This window comes from Pantherophis guttatus, chromosome 3 (genome assembly GCF_059756535.1).
Source record: "Pantherophis guttatus breed Tessera chromosome 3, ASM5975653v1, whole genome shotgun sequence".
NCBI lineage: Eukaryota > Metazoa > Chordata > Lepidosauria > Squamata > Colubridae > Pantherophis > Pantherophis guttatus.
Genome location: NC_142065.1, coordinates 37,148,171 through 37,172,373, shown reverse-complemented (window position 1 = coordinate 37,172,373; position 24,203 = coordinate 37,148,171). Strand labels below are relative to the sequence as shown.

Genomic DNA, 24,203 nt, shown 5'->3' with positions numbered 1-24,203 from the left:
TATTATTTTAGGTTATTTTTATTTATTTTTCTGAGCAGGCTTCAAAATAAAGCATTGGGCCTCAGTCACTCACAATTATATTCTAGAAATGCCTCTGGGGTCTCGGGGTGGAGGGGGGCAAAAGCTTTGTTGGAAATACAGGTTATGCTTAGAAGTTTGTGCTTTCCTTTGCAGTACTTTGTACTAATTAAGTTTTTTTAAAAAAAATATTAGGTGAGGCACAAAAGATGGTGTCCATGCACATTGACATCATGTTGTACGCCCATTGAGTCATTAAGTTCAGGCAGGTTACAGATCTCAATGTCTGTTTTTTCAAAATACATTAAGCTAAAATTAAGTATATCATAATAAGATTTAAGGCAATCAATGGCTGTAACCAGTTTTCAGAGAATCTTCTAATCCTCAGGTTCAGCTTTTCTAGAAGCACTGTGTACTGCCATGGATACTGCACTCAGCAAACTCTGGGTACCCTTTTCTGAACAAGCAAAAATGTATTTTGCTAGCACTAAGATGCCATGTTGCATATGTGTTCGAGAGGACCAATAGCAGGCCATTAGTTTTAAAACTTGAGTTCATTCTTTTCCAATAGCAATGAAATCAAATACAGATTGTAGAGAGCTGACATTTTCTTGAGGTTTTTTTTGTCAGTGTTAATTAAATCAGGCCACATGCTTGCTCAACCATTAATTGTAGCATGCAGGAATCTCAAATAGGTCAGTTCAGCACATGCCACATACATAGCAATTACCAGAGGATAAGACTAGCATAGACTGTAAAACAGGTTTTGCAAGCAAACAGATTTGTACTTTTTTTATAATGTTAGGAACCAAATACAGTATTTCTACTACAAAATAAACACTAAACTTTCTAATTATAAACTCTTAAAAGTATTTCTTACCATGGATTAGTAACAAAGTTCTTCCTTGAACTGTTAATAAAGCCACTCTATATGCTGAATTTTAATTACCTAAGATGCCCCCATATCTTTTTTTGCCCCCAGATTTAGTATAGCATAAACTGTCATTGATTAGAGCTCTCTAGTTCAGAAGTGTGAAATATTAATTTCAGTTATGAGATATATGTAGATATAAAAGTAGAAAATGCTGAACAGTAATAGTATGAGTGATGTTATAAGGCAGCAGTGTCGAACTCAAGGTCCAGGGGCCGGACCCATGCATGCAGGGGAGCTCCAGAAACCAGAAGAGCAGTTTCCCGGCATGCATATGCATGCTGGGAAGCTGAGCTTCCGGTTTCCGGCATTCCCGCACGCATGAAGACCAGTATGCACACTGGAACGCAGAAGCTCAGCTTCCCAGCGTGCACATGCACACCAGGGAGCTGCTCTTCTGGTTTCTGGCACTCCCACATGCACGAAGACCAGTATGCATACTGGAAAGAAAAGCAACAAGCAACGGCTGGTGTGCCCAGAGAGATGGCTCTGCGCGCCATTTCTGGCACGCATTCCATAGGTTCGCCATCACGGGTCTAGTATATTGCAGCAAGTGTGCTGACATGAGGATAAAGCAGGTATCCAGATTTGTTGAACATTTTAATTTTTGTGATTTTGTCTATAAATGCACACGTTTTATCTGAGAACTATAGATGACAGGAAGTTACTTTTTCACTTTTTAAAATCTGTAGGAGGCCACACCTGGAAATGTGGAAACCTGTTTTACATTTCCTAATTTAAGAATGTGAATTTAAATGTATGTGCAGCATGAAAAGCCAGAATAAATGTGGCTCAATTATGATGTTCATCTTTAGTCTTTTAATTATAGGCTAAGCTTTGCATCTATATTCAGATAGATATAGTGATCAGTCCATTTCTTGTATAAGAGGTCTGTCAATTACATGAACCTAGTATATGAACTACAGTTCAGACCTTGAACTGTAGTACATCATAATTGAGTTAGGAATTACGATTGTATGTGATGATGGTTTTAAACAGGTCACCATATGACTGGAGTATTTTTATAATCTTATTTGCAGTGATTGTTAAGTGATCATGGCAGTCATAAAGGGAACAGGATGGTTATTAAGTGAACATGGTGATCATGAAGCAAATTCATGGTCTGCAACGGGCATTTTTTTTGCCGGAAATCGGAAGTAAATACCAGTTTCCAGCAAAAACATTGTAAATTGTGAGATGCTGCAAACAGCCATATATGCAAGCTCTAGTTGCCAAGCACTCAAAATGTGATCAGGGGTGGCTTCAAAACTTTGAGTCTGGGTCCTAAGTAGCTCTAAGGAGTTTCATCATAACTTTAAATTATATGTGCTGTAAATCAGGTTCATGTTGATACTGATATTGATGATGTCTTTGTGAAATTTCTCAAGTTCCTCAGTTCAACTGATTAAGTACCACTGGTATATGTCAGGTAGACAAGAAGCATTGGGAATAAAATTAAAAGCACCAAATGCTGGAAAGCAATACATTTGCTAACCACCATATGTTCTATCTTCTGCAGGATACCCATTGAATGTGACCATCAACAATTGGGGTTATTCAAATGCTCTCTTTCTAACCTGGGAATATCTCTTGGGAGGTGCCCAGAGCTTCTCATTAGCACTTTATGACTTGGACACAAATACTCTACTGCAAAATGGATCATCTACACTCAATACCACCAGCTTCAGCTTCCAAGGTTTGCTTCCTGGGACACAATATATGATTGAAATCACTGCATTGCTTGCATGTGCACAGAATTCCAGTAGAAGAATCACTGGGCAGACAGGTAAGAGAGAAGTTTATAGCTTGGAATCATTTTCAGCAAATTTGTATTTTGATCTATAGTGCTTGTCCTCTTCCACTTTGATTCATACATTCAATGTTTTGTCATGTTTTCAAGCCACAATGTCCAAAACTAATCTCACAAAATAAAACCATACAAGTTCTGGGCACATCCTTGCATGAATAGTAGTATCTAAGTCAACTGATAACAATATACTTTCTAGCAGATGGCCTAGAAAATTAATCACAGCTACTTAAACAGTAGTTCAAAACTTCAAGATATACAGTATGTGAAAGGAAAGGTCATTATTCCATAATCCATTATCAGCTGTTACATTTCATTAAAAAAATCTGAATTTGGAAGACAAAAATGATAGGTTGTTTTTGGGTTATAACACTGTTTTCATTAAGACCTCATTCTGTTTTTTAAATACTGCATTTCAAAACAGTTATATACATTGGAATAAATGTCACATTCAAGTTCATTTGTTTCTTTTTACTGCCTGTTACATGATTTTTCATGTAGGTAATAATGAACGCATTCCTCCAAATCTGAATAGACTGGCATCTTATACAACAAAATACTAGTTGTTTTCTCTTTCTAGCCTGTAATTTGTATTTTCAAGTGCATATGGAAATAAACAAAGGCACTCTGATATGTAGTCTATCCATGTGACTTGCACAGAAGACAGATGTAATTGTGTGATGATAATGCCAGAATCTGCAGTATGTTGGCAGCAATGTCAGCTCAGCATTATTTTGCAACAGGCTGTTCTTACTATGGCAGTGCCATAAGCACTGCAACATTCTGACATTGTCTTTGTGGACATAGGAACCTCAGTAGCCACTCATTGCAGAGGTAGTTTATAATTTTCTGTTGGCCCATCTGAAGTGGGTGATTATGTTCAACTATATACAACATTTTTTTTGCATAGAAAGGCTTTTCAGGTTTATTATAATCTTAGAAAGGTGGATGTGCTCATCAGCAGAAACCTGCTCGGTGGGTTTTTTGGGGGGGGAATAAATCCTATTTTAGTACAATTCAGAACTTTCGTTGTCAAGAAAGTTTCAAGGAAGTGGCAACAAAATGGACAATAAGCTGCCTATTTGCATATAGATTCCATGCACGTGACTATTTGCATATAGGTTGAGAATTCCCTTGCCTAATAACGAATGCACCAAAAGAATCACCTTTCTCAATAATTATGCTTAAACTTTCATTGTCCACCTTTTTTATTTATTACCAAAATGCCAAGTCAACACTGCAGCAACATTTGGGAGCATGTTAACATGAGGGCTTCAGGTATGATCAGTGAAAATGTAACATCTTGGTATGGATGCCTTTTCTCATTGACAACTATTTTTTTTTTTGAACTTGTGTTTTATTTAAGAACCATTACCTGTGCGGGATGTTATCTTGAGTCATGAAAGTCCTTCAGTATTATTGGTCTCCTGGAGTGAACCCCCAGGTGGGAAAGATGTCTACCAGTTGGATCTCTACCACATAGATTCACAGGCTCTTGTCAAGAATGCAACCATTGCTAGAGGAACCACCACTTTCCGCTTTGAGAAGCTTTTACCGGGCAGTGAATACGCTCTCCGTATCACAACATGGGCTGGATATTACAAAGCAAGCACCAATTCACGAGGATGGACAGGTATTGGGAAATGGGTAGATTAATCAGTGGGCTAGAGAATAAAATCAATTATGTGCAAGTGAAAGTATTAGCAGAATCCATCCAGCTGTACCAATAGGCCCATGTCCCCTGATTGTTTATGTATGTTTCATAAATAGTTTGTGAAGTACAGCTATAGAAAGTAAGTCAGTATTATTGAGCCAGACTTGATAAAACCATAAGAAGCTCCTGTAATAGACAAATATCTATATCATCTTCAGGACAAAAGATGATATATCATCAAGACAGAATTTCTTTTCTTTTGAAGCAAAGCAGCACAGTTTGAAGTATATCTGAAAGATTTGAGTGCAGAACCCCTCCAAAAGTTATTTCAAATTATAATATTAAATGGTACAAGAGAGAAACAATTCCCTCTAATAAAATATAAGTGAAATATATTTCATTTCATTAATTTTAACAGTTTAGATGTCAACTTAATTAAGCCAACTTTCATATTTGTTCAAGTCAAACAAACCAGTCAAAGGCCATTTTGGCCTAGAAAAGGTATATGTCAGTAGGCTGAATTTTTTTTAAAAAAAAACCTTCCAGATTCATACGTTTATGAACGTATTTATAAGGTAGTTGCAATTCCATGTTCCTAAGACTAATTTATCAGTGCAGGCTACTTGTTTCCATAGATTTGTGAGAAAGATGGATTCCTCCTTAGAGTGATGACTCTCTCTGACTCTCTTTTGTGCCAACAGCTCCCAGTCCTCCCAAGGCCCTGACATTCCAGAACAACAATTCCAGCTCCAGTTTGACTGCCTCATGGACTTACTCAGAGGGAGCAGAATGGCTGTATTTCACTCTGCAGAACCTGCACACCCCTGCTGACAGCAGGACAGTGTCACTTAAGAGAGGCCTAACTAACTACACCTTCCAGCACTTGGAGCCTGGAACATCCTATCACCTGGAGGTTAAAGCTTTGTCTGGACCTTACCTGGTTAAGGGTCCCAATATCACTGTTTATACATGTAAGTATGCAGCAATCCATTTGCTTACAATACTTGGAAGTGGGCAGACCCTATGAATCAGATGAATTTCAGAAGAGTTTCACAATTACCTGTGTGAGAATAGAGAGTTTCTGTTCTAAGAGGCCAAAAGCTTTATTTATTATTGCTTTATAAGGATAGCAAATACTCTCTGTATGAATAGATGGAATTTTTAAGGCTGGTTATAAAGAGAGACCTATGATGTTTATTCTCTACCTATGTTTCCCTAGTGTAGGAGTTCCTCCAAAATTGTCCTTTTGAATAGGTAAACTATATATATTTTATTTATGTAGTCACAAGTGTAGAATTTTAAAAAGCTAACTGGATGTACTTTCACTCAACTTACCTGCTGCAACTGATGCTTAATTTTTAAAGCAGGTGGTTCCTTTGGATCCCTTTGCCTAGCATTAAGCTATCTCTGTGTTCTAATACTAATATTTTCTTCCAGAATTTGCAAACCCTGACGTTTTGTTACTTTTTCTATTCATTTTTCATCAGTATGACTCTCTCCTGGTGCTGCTAGGTCTATGAACCACACTTTTTCCCCTTTTCAATAATTATTGTCTGATATGTTGTGTTTCAAGTACTGTATTTGTATTTTTTCAGTTAGTCTGTACTTTTTCACTTATTATTTGAAATTATTTGTGAATTCTTTCATAATTTTTTGTTTGCATTACTATTAATGGACATTGGAGCTGTCATCTTCTCAGCTGACATCTGGCAGTTTGTTTGGAGCTTCTGATAGCAAGGCAGTTGCCCTTATAGCTCTCAGCCTCACTGAAGACAGAATTTGCTCCAAGGGGAAATTATTATTGTTACTGTTGTGACAGTTATTATTTGTTTTGCTTTCTAGAATTCAGTTCTTTCTGGAAATCAACATCAACATGCAAATTGAGTCTTTTATCCTCCTTTCACTCTTTATATTCAAAAGGACTGTGTTCTGTTCCTTCTTTGAAGTTTGTGTTTCCCCTACAGCCATTATATTTTTAATTAAAACTATATCACATTTTCCTGCATATTGGATTCATGTTCTAAATATATCCTTATCTATTTGAGCAATCCAGAGCAGTAAAGATCCATTCTGATTGAGTATTCAGTTGGATGTGGTCTGAAAAATATGCCTGTTTTGATACTTCTATTTCCCATTATAGAGTCTATCATGCTAAGTAAATCTTAGTCTATTTTCAAGGATGAAACATAGAACCAGGAAGTATGTGAGCAGTTGAGAATTTGAAGAGCTATGATTGATTGAGTGATAGATCTTTAGAATGTTTATTTAAAAGTAGTTTCTTCTTTGTGTGAAATAGGGAGATGAAATAAAGGAGATGCATTCTATTTAAGAGTTGCCCTATTTAATGATCTCCAGATCTATTGAATTGAATGTGTTATCTAACCAAGTGTGATTGTAAACACAAGGAAATTGTCTCTGGTGCAGAAACTCTCGGTGTACATGCAAAGCAATAGAATAATGATAATCATAATACTAATAATGGGGAGTAAGAAAAATAATGATAAATAATTTACTACAGTCCTATTACATGGTATATATACATAGACATTAGACAGCACTGTGAGAATTAGGTGTTCAGTAGATTGATGGCCCAAGAGAAAAAACTGTCCCTGAATCTAGTTGTTTTGGCCTGCAATGGCCTCTAGCACCATCCCAAGGGGAGGAGTTGAAACAATTTAGATGCAGGATACGAGGGATCTGAAGATACCTTCTCAGCCCTCTTTCTGACTCAGCACAATATACAGGACTTCTATAGAAGGCAGGCTAATTGTAATTGTTCTTTTTGTAGTCTTAAGTATCAGTTGGAGTCTGTACCTGCCCTGTCTGAAAACAGACAGTTATAGAAGGACAAATGACAGTCAATAATTTCTCTGTAAAACTGTATCAACTGTTCCTCAGACGTTCTTGAGTTCACGCAGGAAGAATATTCTTTGTTGTGCTTTTTAATGATGGTTTAATGTTAAGTGTCCATTTCAAGTTCTGGGAGATTAATAGAACCCAAAAATTTGAAGGATTCTGCTGCTATTGTACTATTGAATATGTGCTATTCAATATATGTGCAATATATTGTGCTATTGAATATGGTAAGAGGTGGTAAAATAGAAAAGCTGCTCCTAAAATCCATTCTCACCTCTACAATTTTAAGCGTGTTCAGTTCCAGATTGTTACGGCTGCACCACAGGGCCAGTTGTTCAACTTCCCATCTATATGCAGACTCTTCACTGTCTCGAATGACTGTTGTATCATCTGCAAAATTCAGAACATTAACAGAAGGTTTTCTTCAGGTACAATCATTGGTATATAGGGAAGAGAGCAATGGAGAGAGCACAGTCCTGAAAGGCACCTGTGCTCATTGCCTGGGGTACTAGATGTAATTTTCCCTAGCATCACCTGTTACTTCCTATCTGTCATAAAACTGATTAGCTGCCTACAAGTATGAGTAGGTACAGTGAGCTGGATCAATTTAGAGTAGAGAATTTCTGGAATGATGGTATTGAACATTGAGCTGAAGTCCATGCAAAGGACCAGTGCATAAATTCAAGATGTTGCCAAATGTGGTGTAATGACATAATGACAGCATCATCTGCCAATCTATTGGCTCAGAAGGCAAACTGCAAGGGGTCTAACATATGACTTGTGTTAAAGTACAGCATATCTTTTATCAGTACCAACCATTGATGGTTTGACGGGATTAAGTAAATTATAACCCAATACGTCTCGAGGGTATCTAGCTGGGCATGAGTAATCAGAATAATTTCTAAATAATTTATTTATTATGAATGTTGATTCTTCCTTTCATCTTTTAATAGACCCCCTGAAACCAGACAATGTAAATTTGATCAACTACGGCAGAGGTACTTTGAAAGCTTCATGGAACTTAGCAGCTGGTGAAAGAGAATCCTATCTGGTGATTCTGCAGAAAGGAGACAGCAACATTATAGTCAGAAATGTATCCGTGGGCGGGAACAGCACATACGTCATCTTTACTGACTTGGCTCCTGGAAGCCACTATACTGCTTGGGTTACAGCTATTGCTGGGCCCCATAAAGCAACAGCAAAAAGCATCTCTGCCTGGACTTGTAAGTAAGAGCTGAATTTCAGATCTTAGAGGGAAAAAATGGAGGGAGGATTTGTTTGCAAAGTAACCTCTAAAATACCTGCCTGCAAATGTTTGATTTGAGGGTGACACCGACAGAGAGAAGTAAAGATGCATTATCTTCCTTCCAGAGATTGTCCTCCAGGATTGTTGGGGGGGGATTTGTACATTTGTATTTGGCTCCTGAGGGCAGCACTTAGGACATTGTGGAATGGGAGGCAAAAGTCAGCAAAAGCAGTGACATAAAGTGGTTTACCCAAGATACATAGACAGATATAAAAAATAATAAGAAATTCTTGAATTTAAAAAAAATAATGTTTGTTTATTGTAGAGAATATTCTACAGTTTTGTTGTGTTTTCACAATCAAAATGGAAAAACTGTGATCTTGATTTTTGGCAGTTAAAAGGAAAAGAAAGCGCAAGAGATTGCAACCAAAGGTGATCCACCCCTGCTAGATTAGATTCCAATCAGTTGCTGTGATGATGGTGGACACAATGTGCCTCATAACCTCTGTCTAGTTTGAAATTACAATTTGGTATGGGACCAAATAATCTCCCCTGGATTATAGTAAGGAGAAGGAGAATGAACATGTGATGCCAGAACAACCATTATAGGCTATGTCAGGAGGCCCTTTTTTTGTTATACTCTGCCATTCCTCAGATCATAGTTTCCCATCTTGGATTGTTCCAGGTCTTTTATAAGAAAGCCTGCACACAATATTCTGGGTTGTTGTTTTTTCTCCCTTTCAGCTCCCATGGCTCCATCTAGTGGGAATTTATTGAATCAAGGCAGTGCCTACATCCTTCAGGCTCATTGGCAAGAGGCAGCTGGGACTGGTTATGTGACAACGTTATATACCGTGAAGCCCCTCGTAATGTTGCAAAACAGTTCATTGCCTAAGCAGTCCTCCAGCCAACTTTATGAAGGGTTAAGACCAGGCACTCAATATGCCTTGGAGATCTGCACCGTTGCAGGCCCTCACACTTCTCTACCCCTGCATCTCAGCAACTGGACATGTGAGTGTCAGGAGAGCAATGTTGTTCTGTTATGCAGACAGGTTCCCAAAAGGGGCAAAGAACAAAGAACAAAAAATGGGAGGGGGATATATCAGGGATGCAAAAAATGCAGTTATCCAGTATCCTTTTTTATTGCAAAGTTTTGTGCATTCTGAACTTGGTTGTTTGCTTGCAGACATTCCTTTATCCAAACTAAGTAGCAACATTGAGGTTACCTACCTAGGTAATGAAATGAATATAGTATTGGTAGTTTAGCTTTACAGTCTTTCTTCCAAACAACATCAGAAAAATATTTATCTGTGTATATGTATCTACACAATAAAACTATGTAACCTTGGCTTGAATAGGAAAGTTAAAAGCAGCACAACTTCTCAACCTTAACCCTTATGCAAGAGCTTGCAACCATAACAGCCTTAATGTGAAAGGGTGGAAATTCTAAAAAAGAGCAATAGGACCACCAAAGGTACTGGGCATAGCTCATGTACAACTGTCCTGCTGATTAAGAGAAGCTTATCTTGTGCCTTTGCCTTTGAGAATGGAGCCTCTCTATTTAAAGCAAACTACCATTTTACAAAACATGAGGGAGCTTCCCCCTGCCCCCAAGTGGGAAAGGCCAAAATATTTGGTGTTTCATTTTTTAAAGTAAAGATTGTGGGTGAGGCAAAAATAATGTCTCAACTCTTGCAGACAGTTCTCCTTCATCCCTTTAAATAGTCCAGAGTAAAATGTGCCCCTTGACTTCACTTTTCCTGAGAAAATTGTACATTTTTGTTCTAGCAATTATGGTCTTTTCTAATATTGCAACACAAAAGCTGATTTGGTTTTTTTTTGTTTGTTTTAATGAGCATAGGAGCCCACATAAGATTTGGGTTTGGCATTCCTTGCTGTACATGATTTCATGTTATAGAGCAGTGGTTCTCAACCTGGAGGTCGCGACCCCTTTGGGGGTCGAACGGCCATTTCACAGGGGTCGCCAAAGGCCTCTCTCGCCCCCCCCCCACACCTTCACTCACTCACCCTCACCCTCTGCCTCTGTTGGATCGCCCGGTCGCCGTTCGTTTACCCCGCCCACTCCCAATCTATTGCTGCCTCCGGAGTCCCGCTGATGGCTAGAGGGAAAAAAAACTTTAAATTCTTGCCGCGGGGCTTCAAAGAGCTAGCTGCAAAGAGGTAAATTCCTGGAGCAGATTTTTTTCCCTCTAGCTATGGTGAAAAAGCGAAATTGAAAGTAAGCAGGCTGCAACGTGACAAAATGAGGCAGAGAGATTTCTTTTTCTTTTTCCTCACCAAAAAAAGGTAAGTGCAAAACTGCAAACAATGCGAAATTTAGGGCAAAAGAGGAGAGTTCCAAGATTTTAAAATACAAAAGAAAAAAAGCTCTATTTAACTAGGGAATTGTAATAATTGAGATACTATTAATTGATTAAGTTGTGGTTTGGAGGAATATATGGGGGAAATTATTTGGTTTATTATTATTGGTAAATATAATTAATTGATGTGTAAGAAATTGGATTACATGGAAATAATTGGAATATTCATGTTCATATTGATTAATATACAAAAAAGATAGTTATATAACTAATTGATTTATATTAAAATGCTGAATTTGTATTAAACAACTGTATTACATAATTAACCAATGTGAGGATGGATATAAAAATAGATGACAATGCGAAGGGGTATAATATAGAATAGAAGGGAAAAATTGAATTTGATTAAGATTAGAGATGAGGATGAAGGGTAATATTGTTTTTTTAAAAAAATAGATGAGGAATAAATATGGTAAAAAGGAAATATAGAAATTGTAAATTTAATTGAAATGACTAAATACTGTGTTGGAAGAAATATCCTTCTGGGTTCTGCTCCAAGTGGGGAAAAAGACACTGGAAACATGGAGACTGCTTGGGAAGATGGTTTAATGGTGGACAGGATCACATGGCTTGATGGGGCCCATTGTGTTAGTTTCTGTTGCTATTGTGTTGCAAATGTCCTTTGACAAAGGATTAACTTTCTGCCTCTGGCCCATTAACAAAGGGTGGGGGGCAGGAAGGTGGGAGCTGCTTTGTCTGTAAAATATGCTTCTCCATTTCTCATCCAGGTAGGGAAATATAATATTCTGCCTTTTTAATATTTCCCAAAATATTTCATTCTTCTAGGAAAGGGGTGGGTGCTAACCTCCTACAACTGTTTAAATTTGTGAACCGGCCAAATACTCTGTTCAAAGAAAATACGTTGTATGTTTGTATGTGTGTTTCTAATTATTGCTATTTATTGCTATTTGTTCTCTTTTATTCTTTAAAGTTTAACAATTCATTCTTTATTTTAATATGTTAATATTTGTTTGGGGTTGGCTTTCTTCCCTTTCATCTTTTTTATTGTACAGCAATCTTTCTCCTCAAACCTACCACCTCTGTCTTTTCTTTCTTACTTACTTTCTCTTCCCCCCCTCTTCTTCTTCCTACTTCCTCTTTCTTTCTCTTTCTCCTCCTCTCTTCCTCCCTCTCTTACCTTCACTCCTACTCTAATTTCCCTTCCCTTCCTTCATCCCTCTCTATTGCTGTATCCTTTTATGCATATGGACTACTCAGAGGGCTGAAAAAGTTATTTTTGACTGGTCCTCGCACTTTTGACCAGTCCTCAAACTTACGACTGTCCTCACATTTTACGTATTTGCCCTATCTTGTCACCATGGTGAAGAGAAGCAGTTGTGAAATGAGTGACACGGTTGTTAAGAATGGTACAATGGGCATAAATGATGATCAGGCATAACTGCGAAGACCGGTCAAAAGTGCGAGGACCTACACATACATTTTTCAGCCCTCTGGGTAGTCCTTTTGTGCACAGGGACTACTCAGAGGGCTGAAAAAGTTATTTTTGACTGGTCCTCGCACTTTTGACCAGTCCTCGAATTTACGACTGTCCTCACATTTTACGTTTTTTGCCCTATCTTATACCATGTTGAAGAGAAGCAGTTGTGAAATGAGTGACATGGTTGTTAAGAATGCTGCACAGGCATAAATGTGAGGATGGTCATAAGTGTGAGGACCAGTCAAAAGTGCGAGGACCTGTCAGAAATGACTTTTTTCAGCCCTCTGAGTAGTCCCTATACACATAGCCATGGCCACCCAGTCACATGACCAGCTAGCCACGCCCACCCAGTCACATGACCTCCAAGGCACACCCACAAAATAAGCCACGCCCACAGAACCGGTAGTAAAAAAATTTAGAACCCACCGTTGGTTGGGGGTCACCACAACATGAGGAACTGTATTAAAGGGTCGCGGCATTAGGAAGGTTGAGAACCACTGTTATAGAGGATGAAGAAAATGCATATAATTCCATAAGCATTATGCCTGAAAGACTTTAGGCATGGATTATTTCAGAAGTTATGGGCCTTCACTGGCTTTTAAGAAGAGACTGGACAGGCACTTGTCTGGAAAGGCATAGGGTCTCCTGCTTGAATGGGGGGGGTCCTTTCCAACTTTTATTTTGTTATTAATTTTTAATTAGATAAATAAAGCATCTATAGGGAGAACATGCAACCATTAGCGGGTTGTTTTTATGCACAGTCTGTTCCAATGACAAGTAGGATCCAGCTGTTCAGAGCCTTGTGATTAAGACTTGCCTGAGAATCAACTAGTCTGGGTTTAAGATTCCATGTTTCCTTCAGGACAGATGTTGCTAGGCAACTGTCTAGGAAATTTCTAGACAACTGCCTAAGAAATAACTATAGTTAACTGTAAGTATTTGCTTATAGTGTATAACCTGTCTGATATTGGTTCCTCTCTCCTACCTTCAGATCCTTTGCCTCCAGAGCACCTGAAACTCAGCAATGATGGTCATAGAATGAGGTCGCTCTATGCTTCTTGGCAGAATCCCTTCAAAAGCGGAGGCGTCTATGTAGGAGCTCTTCTGGAAACCAAGTCCCAATTAGTGATAAAAAATTTGACTCTGGCAGAAGCTAATATCACCTTTGAAATGCTAATCCCAGGACGTCAGTATACTCTGAAGCTGGCAAGAGTGGCTGGACCATTTCAGTCTCATGTTCAAATAGTTAGTGACTGGACATGTGAGTATGCCACCATTCTCAGTAGTATGTGAACCAAGCATCCTTCTCCAATGTGACACTTTTCATCTATGTTCAACTACAGTCCCATCACCCCAACCCCCCCCCCATTTACCATACTGGGAGATGCAGTCCCACACATCAAATTATTGCAGCAGAGGATTTCTCCTGTTCTTGTTTGACTTTCAGTGAGTTATATATCCACAAGTAGAAAAGGTATTAGCAAACATAAACATCTCATTGCAAATAAAGGCAGGAAGAGGAAAAGCAGAGGTAGAAATGAGAGAATATTTGTGAGTTTGAATTTTGTAAGGACCTGGCCTGATTTTTGCTGAGGTAAGAGCTCGAGATGATTTAGAAAGGTAACAGTATTTCATCCAAATTCCACAGATTGCCCAAGATTTCAGATATCATATTTGAGTTTTGTATTTGCAATTTGTTCAAAAAGTAATTGTATCACCATAATTCATTTTAATAGGTTAATTGTATCTTAATTCACATCAGTAGTTTACAATTAATAGTTTACAAGGCAAGTCCCAAAGGTGCTTTTTCAGGAGGCAACTGGATTTTCTGGATGGTGGGGAATGGAAGGATTTATATCATCCAGTCAGATCTGAAGACAATTCTTGAATGAAAAGCAAAAAATCCAGAAAAGTCCAGTTGCCTCTTGAAAAAGCACCTTTGGGACAACCATGACTTGGATGACTGAGAATCTCCATAGACATTTACAAGGCAAGAATAAATCTAGGGTTCCTGTATCTGGATGAGTTTTTGCATCTCTTTTCTGTTATCTAGTGGTATCTGGATGTTTATAGCCCAGAAACAATATATTGATTAAATGACCTTTGTATATGTGATCTTTACTACTTTTATTGAGTGTTCCAAGATAAGTCACTTCTTTACTTAGAAATCTTTCCTTCCAAATAAACATCTGTTCATCGCCTGAATTCTCCATCCTGGAATGGTACAGCTTAGTAATAGATAAATCTCTTTCTTTCAGATCCTTTGGTGCCATCAGGAGTGATGCTGGCCAGTAGCAGGTGGGCCAGCAGCCTTTTTGCTTCTTGGGACCAGCCTCTAGGTGATAGAGACCAGTTCTTCCTGCGATTCTACAGTCTGGAACATCCTTTGCAGAGGAACATCACAATTGGGCCAAGCATGCTAAATTTTACATTTGAAGGTCTTCAACCTGGCAGTCAGTACTTACTGGAGGTTACAGCAATGGCAGGACCTTACCGAGCTTCATCTCAGGTGGTTTCTGCATGGACATGTGAGTATTCAATCTGTTTCTGCAAATAATAAGACTTTCCTGAATACACGTTGCAGACTAACATCTCAATAAGGCTAAGAAGGTGTAGTGTGATGTCGAAGCTACTCATGCATAAGCTGTTGCAATATCCTTGCTCTCATTTGACAAATTATAGTAATCTTTCCTTTCCATTAATCTGCAAAAGGAATTTAGCATTTATCTTGTTACCGGGGGAACATTTTTGGCGATGGAAAAAAATCATGAAATATTGCGACCTGGCCATCAAAACTACGTGATTATGGATGAAACATGGTATAGTGATACCCATTGTCACTGGGGCACTTGGTACCATGTCCAAGAATTTTATAAAATACATCAAGAAATTGCAACTTCCTGCAATAACACCAGCGGAACTGCAAAAAACTGCGCTAGGAGACTCTAGTTAGCTCATCCCTGCTCTACTGTCTTAGTTACCTGTCACTAACTTATGACCGGTATCTTTTCATGTTCATATGTTATATCATTAAGATAATATTTAATTCATATTATGAAAGTCTGCTGGAATATATCCAGCAAATCCTTGAAATGAAGAATGAATCCAAGATGTCACAGAGCTGGTGAATATGTTCTGTGAATCAGCTATTGTGAGGTTAATGCATCATGCCTGCCTTTTTCTAAAATCTGACTCTGACATGCCAACCTTTTTATCACTATAGATCCTCTATCTCTGGCAAATGTCAGTGTGAAAGGCAGCCAAAATCCCCAGCAACTGATTGTGAGCTGGATTGAATCAGGAAGAGGACGAGGATATTGGGTACAGCTCTATTCAGAGGAATCCCTGTCCATTATACAGAATGTGTCTGTACCACATGGAACCACACAGGTGACTTTGGATAATCTGGTGCCAGGGACTCGGTATCGTGTTGAAATTGTCTCCAGAGCTGGACCTCACTACATTTCTTCCCAAACAGCCGTTGGCTACACAGGTATAATGTAGGGCTCCTTCTGCCCCTTTTCCCATTCTGTTTATTCTGCCTGAAATAGGTTGGCACTGCAAATATTTTAAGAGGTCTATCTCCAATTGCTGGTTTTGACAGAAGGAGCACAGCTGCTATTGTTTCTTATCAGTATCATATGTTGGTGGGTTATGAGTGAGATATTAAGAGCTAGATAATCATTCGTTCTGTATTTTCTCTCCCCTGCCTTTTGAGTTTGCACCAGACAATACTGAAAGAGGAATTGGCCTTTAGTTCCACTAAGTCAATAAATGAGACTTTTACCTTTTCTAGTGTTAATGTTCACATTCCATATTGTATTCATTCCTATCTAATACTTCCTTTTTCTTGCCCTATAATTATATCTTATTTATTCTAATGGGACAATAAAAAAAACACCAATTTTTGTTCAGCAAACATTTTCTGATGTCACCTGTGCTGCTTCTTCTAGTGCCCCTGTTGCCACTTTCTCTGAAGGTGATCAGTCACAGTTCTTCAGTGTTATCTGTGCAATGGAAGCCCCCAGCTGGGCAGAGAGACGGTTATATGGTTTCTGTATCGAAAGAGGGATCTACAGATACCAGTAATCACATGTTTGTGGGGAAAACCAGCACCAATGTTACAATTGTGGGACTAGCCCCTGGGACCTGCTATCTGATTGCAGTGTGGTCACTGGCTGGACCCTACAGCTCTGCTTCCCGGAACAGCTCAGCTTGCACAGGTAAGTGTAATATCTTGATTATTGATCTCTGAATTTGTTAATATGGTGCAGTGAATGAATTCTGATGCAAAAAGATTTCTTTAGCCTTAATGTTTCTCATATTGATGGATCCTAGATTGCATGGACTTGCCTACTCTTCAGTTCAGTCTTGTTCACATTGGAAGATAATGATTAAATTTTATAGTGTCACCATATATATTACTGTACCATGAAGAGAGTTTCTGACTGAAACTTCTTTCTGACTGCAGCTCCTGCTGCTCCTGTGAACCTGACTCTGAACAATATGGGCAATTCATCTGTGTTGTACACATCTTGGACTGAGCCTCCAGGAGGACGGGACCACTACAGGATGATCCTGTATAGCCTGGATCCTCCAGGCATGAAGAGAGTTCGTGTCATTGGCCCAGGTGTCCAGGATTTCCTTTGGACAGATTTGCCATCAGGAAGCCATTTTGCTGTGCAGGTTATTTCAGTGAAAGGACATGCTGAGGCCTCCTCCACCATTGCTGCTGAGTGGACATGTGAGTCTGACAGTCTAGGCTGTACTGTTACTCATAGATATGAGACTATAACATTATTTGAACAACTCTATTCTCAAGATCATTTTCTTTTTCCAACTCTTCCTCAGTGTGTTTTCCATTTTCTTTATCCAACTCTTCCACATGCTTGACCACTGATCATTAGGTCACATTTCCTTTCCTGAAGCCTACTAAATCAACAATCCCCAAGTTGACAAAGTTTTTATTATTCTTGACTGATTTGGTCCCTCTTCTGTATGTACTTAGAGGAAAGGAAATGTAGGTCTTAATAACAGGAAGTAATCTGTAAATGCGCTTGCTCCATTAGATTCAAAAATCCTATCAACACTGATATACATTAAATCCTCATGTGTATTCTGTCAGGGACAAGATAGGCAAGTTTACGTATTAACATATTGATGTGGCCAACACCCTTTCAACTGTTTGCAGTGATGGAAATAAGATGGCGATTTATTCACATAAGAAGATACCTACAGCAGGTTCTTTCTTCTTTCAGTTGTTAGGTTAATTTCACTTTCACTTTCTCAGCTTGGTGCCTTGTATTGGATTTCAACTCCCATAACCTTCAGCCAGCATGGTTGGTAAATATAAGTGTTGATGTTTAACAGATCTGGGAGATACCAGTTTGAGAAAAGCAGGGTAGTTTTCCTTTGGGAAAAAGGAAAATGAACTCTAAGAAGAAGAATGGATAAAGCTTAATAAATGTATTTACAGTATGCGTTCAAGATTAAGTCTACCTAATTCAGGTTAAAGCTAGAGAGCTGCTGACACTAAAATAGTGATTAGGAAGGTTCACTGGTTTGATTTAATGTAGATCAACTTTCTGATGATGACTTTGACCAGTCTTATTATCAATAAACTGAACAAATTAATAGAATTTGTTAGGTTTATTGGTAATTGAGTACAATAAGCAGAATTTACGCCTATCCTTCTCAACTTTGTAGTTCTGCCCATTGTTCAAAACTCTCCTGTTTGCTCAGGATAAGAGTGCTAGTTATGTTTGTTATTTGGTAGATAAAAGGTATTGCTCTTGACTGCTGGTTTAAATCTTTATAATTTTGTGTTTTTTATCTTGTTTTGTAAACTTTTCTATTTTATGTGAAGTACAACTTATACATCTAATAAATATTTTTATTTATATACATACAGAGAAACATAATTAGTAGTACTCGGGGGTGAAATTCAGCAGTTTCTGACAGGTTCTAGAGAACCAGTAGCGGAAATTTTGAGTAGTTCAGAGAACTGGCAAATACCACCTCTGGCTGGCCCCAGAGTGGGGTGGGAATAGAGATTTTGCAATATCCTTCCCCCGGGAGTGGGGAGGGAATGGAGATTTTGCAGTATCCTTCCCCTGGAGTGGGGTGGGAATGGAGATTTTGCAGTATCCTTCCCCTGGAGTGGGGAGGGAATGGAGATTTTGCAGTATCCTTCCCCTGTCACGCCCACAAACCATACCACGCCCACAAAACCAGTAGTAAATCAGACAAATTCTTAATTACTTTACAGCTCCACTGCCAGCTTCCTCTGTGCAAATCTGGAATGGAGGGCACCCAAACAGGCTGCATATGGCTTGGGCACCAGCTTCTGGAAGACTGGATGGCTATGAACTGAAACTGTACTACACAGGATCCAGCACTTTAGCAACACAAGCATATCTTGGAAGGGATGCCACTAATTTTACCTACTCAGGTCTGACACCTGGAATCAATTACTTATCTGAGATTCTCTCAAAAGCTGGACCTCATAGGACTTCGGCAGGGAATTTCAGTGCTTGGACAAGTGAGTAAATGATGACAAGATCATGCCCCTCTATTACTGCCATATATGATTCTAAAATACTGCCCCTTGTTATAATGATTGGCTTCTCATATATGTAACTTCAGGTGTAGACAGTAGGATTTGCCCAAAGCAATTTATACTCTTACATGATAATAAAATGAATTTACAAGATAAAATAAATAAGTCAATTAGACAAATAGCCACAACTTGGATTACCATTGTCCTCATCCTAATGATAAAATAAGTTATCCTAATATTTTCCCTTAGTTCATTCTTGAGTGTTTGATAATCTCTATACTCTTCAGAAATACCCAACTATAAATTTTTCTTCTAAGGCTGGTCATGTAAGCTTCCACTTCAGTAAACTCCCTCCCAAAAACACATTTCTTCCTCCACCATAATAAGTTACTAGATAAATAATGTAAAAAAATTCCTTCATCAGAAAAGAAATAGTTAAATCAGAGTCATCAAACAGCGTCATATATTCCAAACAAAGTAGAATTATTATGAATAAAAGAAACCAGCACAAGTGAGTTCCTGATTCTTATTTATTTATTTATTTATTTATTTATTTATTTATTTATTTGTCATATTTCTATGCCGCCCACTCTCCGAGGACTCTGGGTGGCTTACACCAAAGACAGTATACTAAATAGCATATTGCCCCCAACAATCTGGGTCCTCATTTTACCCACCTTGGAAGGATGGAAGGCTGAGTCAACCTTGAGCCGGTGAGATTTGATCCGCTGATCTGCTGAACTAGCAGTCAGCTGAAGTAGCTGCAGTACTGCACTCTAACCACTGCGCCACCTCGGCTCATTCTTCAATTGCTCTTGTAATTTTGAAAATGATAAATCCCGTTACTACTCGGTCTTGTGATCCAGAACAAACACAGGGTTCAGAAACTGATTTAAACATAGACCAAAATGTGTACATATGGCCAAGAAATTTTTAATTGAATAAACAAGTTTTGTTTGCAGTTTCATTCCAAGCAACGCAGTATGCTGTCATTTTGAAGCTAAGAAATACTGGTCCTGAATTTCATTTGAAATGGCTGACACTTCCCTCACTTAGGTCAAATCAGGAATAATATTGATCTCCATAGCTTGCATAGTTTCATAGGAAATTGTTTGCATCAGTAAATATTGGAATCAAGGAGGCCAAATATATCCAAGATTTAATTAAACCCAGTAGCAATTTTAATACAAAAGATTAGCATCTGCTCCCATATTAGTCCATGGTCCATTGACTAAATTGGTCAATTTAGAAATGGAGCCTCGAAACTCTGCTTGGTTTCAACTAGCAAATATCTGATCCTGTTGTTCTGGCAATGTGGGATATGATCCCAAAATAAGGCCTCAGGGAGACACACTCACTTCAAATAATGGCTGAACTATTATCCATTTTTCTAGGCACAAGGGAAATATTTAAATCTTGTTGTTCAGTCACTAAGTTGTGTCTGACTCTTCATGGACCATAGCATGCCAGGCCCCCCTGTCCTCCACTGCCTCCCAGAGTTTGCCCAAAATCATGTTCATTGCGTCCATGACACTATCTAACCATCTCATCCTTTGCCGTCCCATTCTTTCCCAATGAAATTTAAATCTATTCCATCAATAATCATAGAACTTTACAATACAATCAATAATTAATCACTGCATCTAAGAACAGGTGTTTGGAATCCATTAGTTCACTGGCAAATACATTTGACTTGTCCAAAAAAAATACTGTGTCTGAGTTTGCATCTGAGATCTGAGCTGCTGCTAACATTATACTAGAAGGAAGATCTGACACTTAAGTAATAGTGTCAGTAATTCTTTGCTGGCAATATTCATCATGTAAAAGATATAAATTCATACTGATTTGTTTGTTAAATTAGTATCTCCTATTGATACACATAACTTCCATTTGTCTTCTCTTCTGCCTAGGTCCTCTACCTCCTCGCATGGTGCTTCTGTCAAATAAAGGACATACGGACAAGCTGAGTGCTACTTGGAAACCTCCTGCAGGAGATCAAAGTGGCTATGTACTTACACTCTATAATGCTGCATTGGGCATTGTGGTAGCCAAGGTATCTGTAGAAAAGGACATTACTAATTTCACCTTTGGAAGCCTCATCCCAGGAAGTAAATACTTGCTGGAAGTTGCTTCCATAGCAGGGCCATATCGGATATCTTCAGGGAACACCAGTGACTGGACATGTGAGTCTGAGTTTCTTCATTGTCCACATATGGACATTTCCGGATAGGAACTTGAAACCAATTCAAAATCTACTTCAGAGCTCCTGAATCTCCAATGTCAGTTGTATCTGAAACTCAGTCAATTTATTACTGGCTTTGCTGTGGAATATTTCAAATTTTAGCAAAGCAGGGCTCCCCGCTGCCAAGCACCATGTCTCTATAATTTACAGGCATTCTTTCACCCTCCTCCCCTCCAATTCCTCCCTCACTGTCATCTGTACTCCATTTTGAAAGTGGAAGAAAGAAGACAATCAGCCCTAAAGTGCTTTTGAAGAATGAGGAATGGAAATCCTAGTATGATGGAAGTGTCTTAACTCTTCTTGGCAATTTACATGGGTTCTAAATTTGGTCTAGTTTTCCTATTGATAAAGTCATTAGTTTCCCCACAGAAAATTGGTATTTAGTAGTGAGTGATTAGGACAAAGGAGGGATTTTTTTTACTTTCTTTACCCATTTTAATTAGAAATTCTGTTCAAAATTGCTTGAGATATCAGGATGGAATAAGACAAAAGAGATAGACATGAATATATGAATGATGGACTCACAACATACCAACATGTATGATCCTGAAAGCCAAAATGATTGTCCATCTATGCTGTAATGATGGTTGATTATCAGCTGAAGTTAAATTCAGTTCTAGTAATTTATAGCATTGATATCAATCAATGAACCCAAAATGATTTGGAAAAATCTGTGCAGGCACTGAGTATCTCAGTCGGTTTTTTCTGGCTTCTGCACAAGATGGAGAGGAGAACTTTTTGAAAGAATAGCCCTAATCATTTCTGCAAAGAGAGATTTAAACTGAATAACATTTTTAAAGAATAGATTTAGATTTGTAAAAATAGATTTAATCAAACAGATTTTTTCTGAATGTAATATTGTCTAAAACAGCACCATGTCCCATTGTTTTTCATGAAATTCTCATTAAATTAAGTCAAAAGAACTGACTTAAGTCTTTAAAGATGGTGTGAACATGTTTGTAAAAAAAAAAGCCTGATATCTTAAAAATTGTAAAACATTTGTTTTAAAAATAGCAACAGCAATAACAATAGCACTTAGATTTATATACCGCTTCATAGTGCTTTACAGACCTCTCTAAGTGGTTTATAGAGTCAGCATCTTGCCCTCCAACAACCTGGGTCCTCATTTTTCTGACCACAGAAGGATGGAAGCTGAGTCAATCTAGAGTCGGTCAGAATCAAACTCCTGACAGTAAGCAGTGAGTTAGCCTGCAGTACTGCATTCTAACCACTACACCACCATGGCTCTTCCTTTAACCTATTGGACTGAATAGTTTCTGAACAGTCTTTCATGGACAAACTATTCTTGGGCAATGTTCCCGTTATAAGTTTGGAGATGATGCAGTTCACCTGAGTTTTGTGTGTAATTACAGAATAATGACTGTGCAGCCAGACCAATCTCTGTTACAAGCAAGTAGGAGATTATTCATTGTTCAGGGCTTCATTGTAGAATGTTACATCAGCATTATTATTTTTGCAGCTCATTCATTCTGTATTGCTTTTTTTTTAATAAACCAGACCCATTGGTTCCCAGGAAGCTCTCTGTAAAGGCTGAGAAGGGAAACCCTGTATTGACTGTGGCTTGGGCAAAACCTGTCAGCAAACCTGAGCGCTGCCAGCTGCAGCTGTGGCATCCAGAAAATAGCACCTTGTTACAGCATCACACCTTGACTCAGTGGCAAGTCCGGCATATTTTTCAGGGACTAGTTCCAGGGAGAAATTATTCCATATCCCTCACCTGTGTTGCTGGACCATATAAGAACAGTTCTGAAATGATAGTAATGCCAATAGGTGGGTATGTGTTCATCTTTCTGGGACATTCATATTTCCATCTTCATCCCCAGATTTATCCTTTAACTTGGATTATCCTGATTACTGCTAGGACATCATAAAATTGGTTGAGGTTCAAGAAACAGAAGAGAACATTAGGCCAAATTGTCAACCACAATATGCTAAGTAATAAAATTCAAATCCATAAGAATTCAAGAGACACTTTCTTCATTCTATGCTTTGAAATAGAATGAAGAAAGTTTATCTGGCATTCGTATGGATATAAGAAGTTTCCATCAAATTGTGCAAGTATTGTAGAATCTTTTACAGCTGATCCAGATGGATCAGCATAAGAGTTTTAAGAAACAAGCCTGTATATGTTCCAAATTCCAATGATCAGAATCAGGATTTTCATACATTTGTGGTACAAAGCATCAGTGATTTCAGTGGCTTTTTGTTTCCACTAAAGTTGTGAACAAAATAGTGTGAATTAGGCAGAATTTGTTCTATTCCATTTTTTCCTGTATTGCAAATATTTATTAACTGTCATAGAGACAGATAAATTTGAACTTGCTCAGTCGATTGTGTCCTGTCTCTCTAGAACCCAGTCATGTGAAGAACCTGCAATGTCTACCTGACACCACCAGTATGTTTCTAAACTGGACGATCATTGAGAATGACATTAAATCTTATGAGCTGACTGTGAATACATTTCCAAAGAGAATCCTCCAACAACCTATACTAACTTTGGTTGTTTCCCAAACTAATATTACTCTGGTAGAGCTGACTACAAATACCTCCTATCAAATCCAAATTAATGCTGTTGGTAGGAATGACATAAAGGGTCCATCTGTGACAATAGTATGCAACACATCTGTGGAAGGTATTGATTCTAATCTCACCATTGATTGTACCAAGGGTTAGACTCTGTGCTGCATCTATCAGTTCCAAGCAACATTTCTTATTTTCTGTTGCAGTTCTTCCACCTCCTGTGAGAATGGATCTCCCACAGTTTGATGCCAGTTCCAGAATAATAATTTCTCCAGATATGTTTAGTGAAGAAAATGGTCTTATAGAGTATTATGGAATTGTAGTCACCACCAATGAGTCTTGTAAGTATCTACCTCTCTATGTGCTTTGCTTGGTAGGAGAGGTTTCCTAATTTACCTATGGCCTTAATCAGTGATGGGATTCAAGTAATTTAACAACCAGTTCTCTGCCCTAATGATTTCTTCCAACAACCAGTTTACCAAACTGCTCAGAAAGTTAACAACCGGTTCTCCCGAAGTGGTGCGAACTGG

At 38.3% G+C, this 24,203-nt stretch overlaps 1 protein-coding gene across 5 annotated transcripts in view; it reads left to right on the top strand.

The window, feature by feature from the left end:
* The window catches only part of LOC117663755 (receptor-type tyrosine-protein phosphatase V-like), a 64,064-nt gene that overhangs the window by 14,796 nt on the left and 25,065 nt on the right, over nt 1-24,203 (top strand). For 4 of the 5 annotated variants that reach the window (XM_034414195.3, XM_034414193.3, XM_034414194.3 and 1 more), the window contains exons 4-18: nt 2,469-2,735; nt 4,123-4,389; nt 5,112-5,381; nt 8,220-8,489; nt 9,257-9,523; nt 13,323-13,592; nt 14,590-14,859; nt 15,555-15,824; nt 16,285-16,554; nt 16,803-17,075; nt 18,600-18,872; nt 20,801-21,073; nt 22,651-22,923; nt 23,504-23,785; nt 23,880-24,014. In XM_034414195.3, the coding sequence (XP_034270086.2) occupies nt 2,469-2,735; nt 4,123-4,389; nt 5,112-5,381; nt 8,220-8,489; nt 9,257-9,523; nt 13,323-13,592; nt 14,590-14,859; nt 15,555-15,824; nt 16,285-16,554; nt 16,803-17,075; nt 18,600-18,872; nt 20,801-21,073; nt 22,651-22,923; nt 23,504-23,785; nt 23,880-24,014 (3,930 nt within the window). The remainder of the gene's footprint in view (nt 1-2,468; nt 2,736-4,122; nt 4,390-5,111; nt 5,382-8,219; nt 8,490-9,256; nt 9,524-13,322; nt 13,593-14,589; nt 14,860-15,554; nt 15,825-16,284; nt 16,555-16,802; nt 17,076-18,599; nt 18,873-20,800; nt 21,074-22,650; nt 22,924-23,503; nt 23,786-23,879; nt 24,015-24,203) is intronic. The other variant, XM_087889293.1, reaches the window with a different exon arrangement.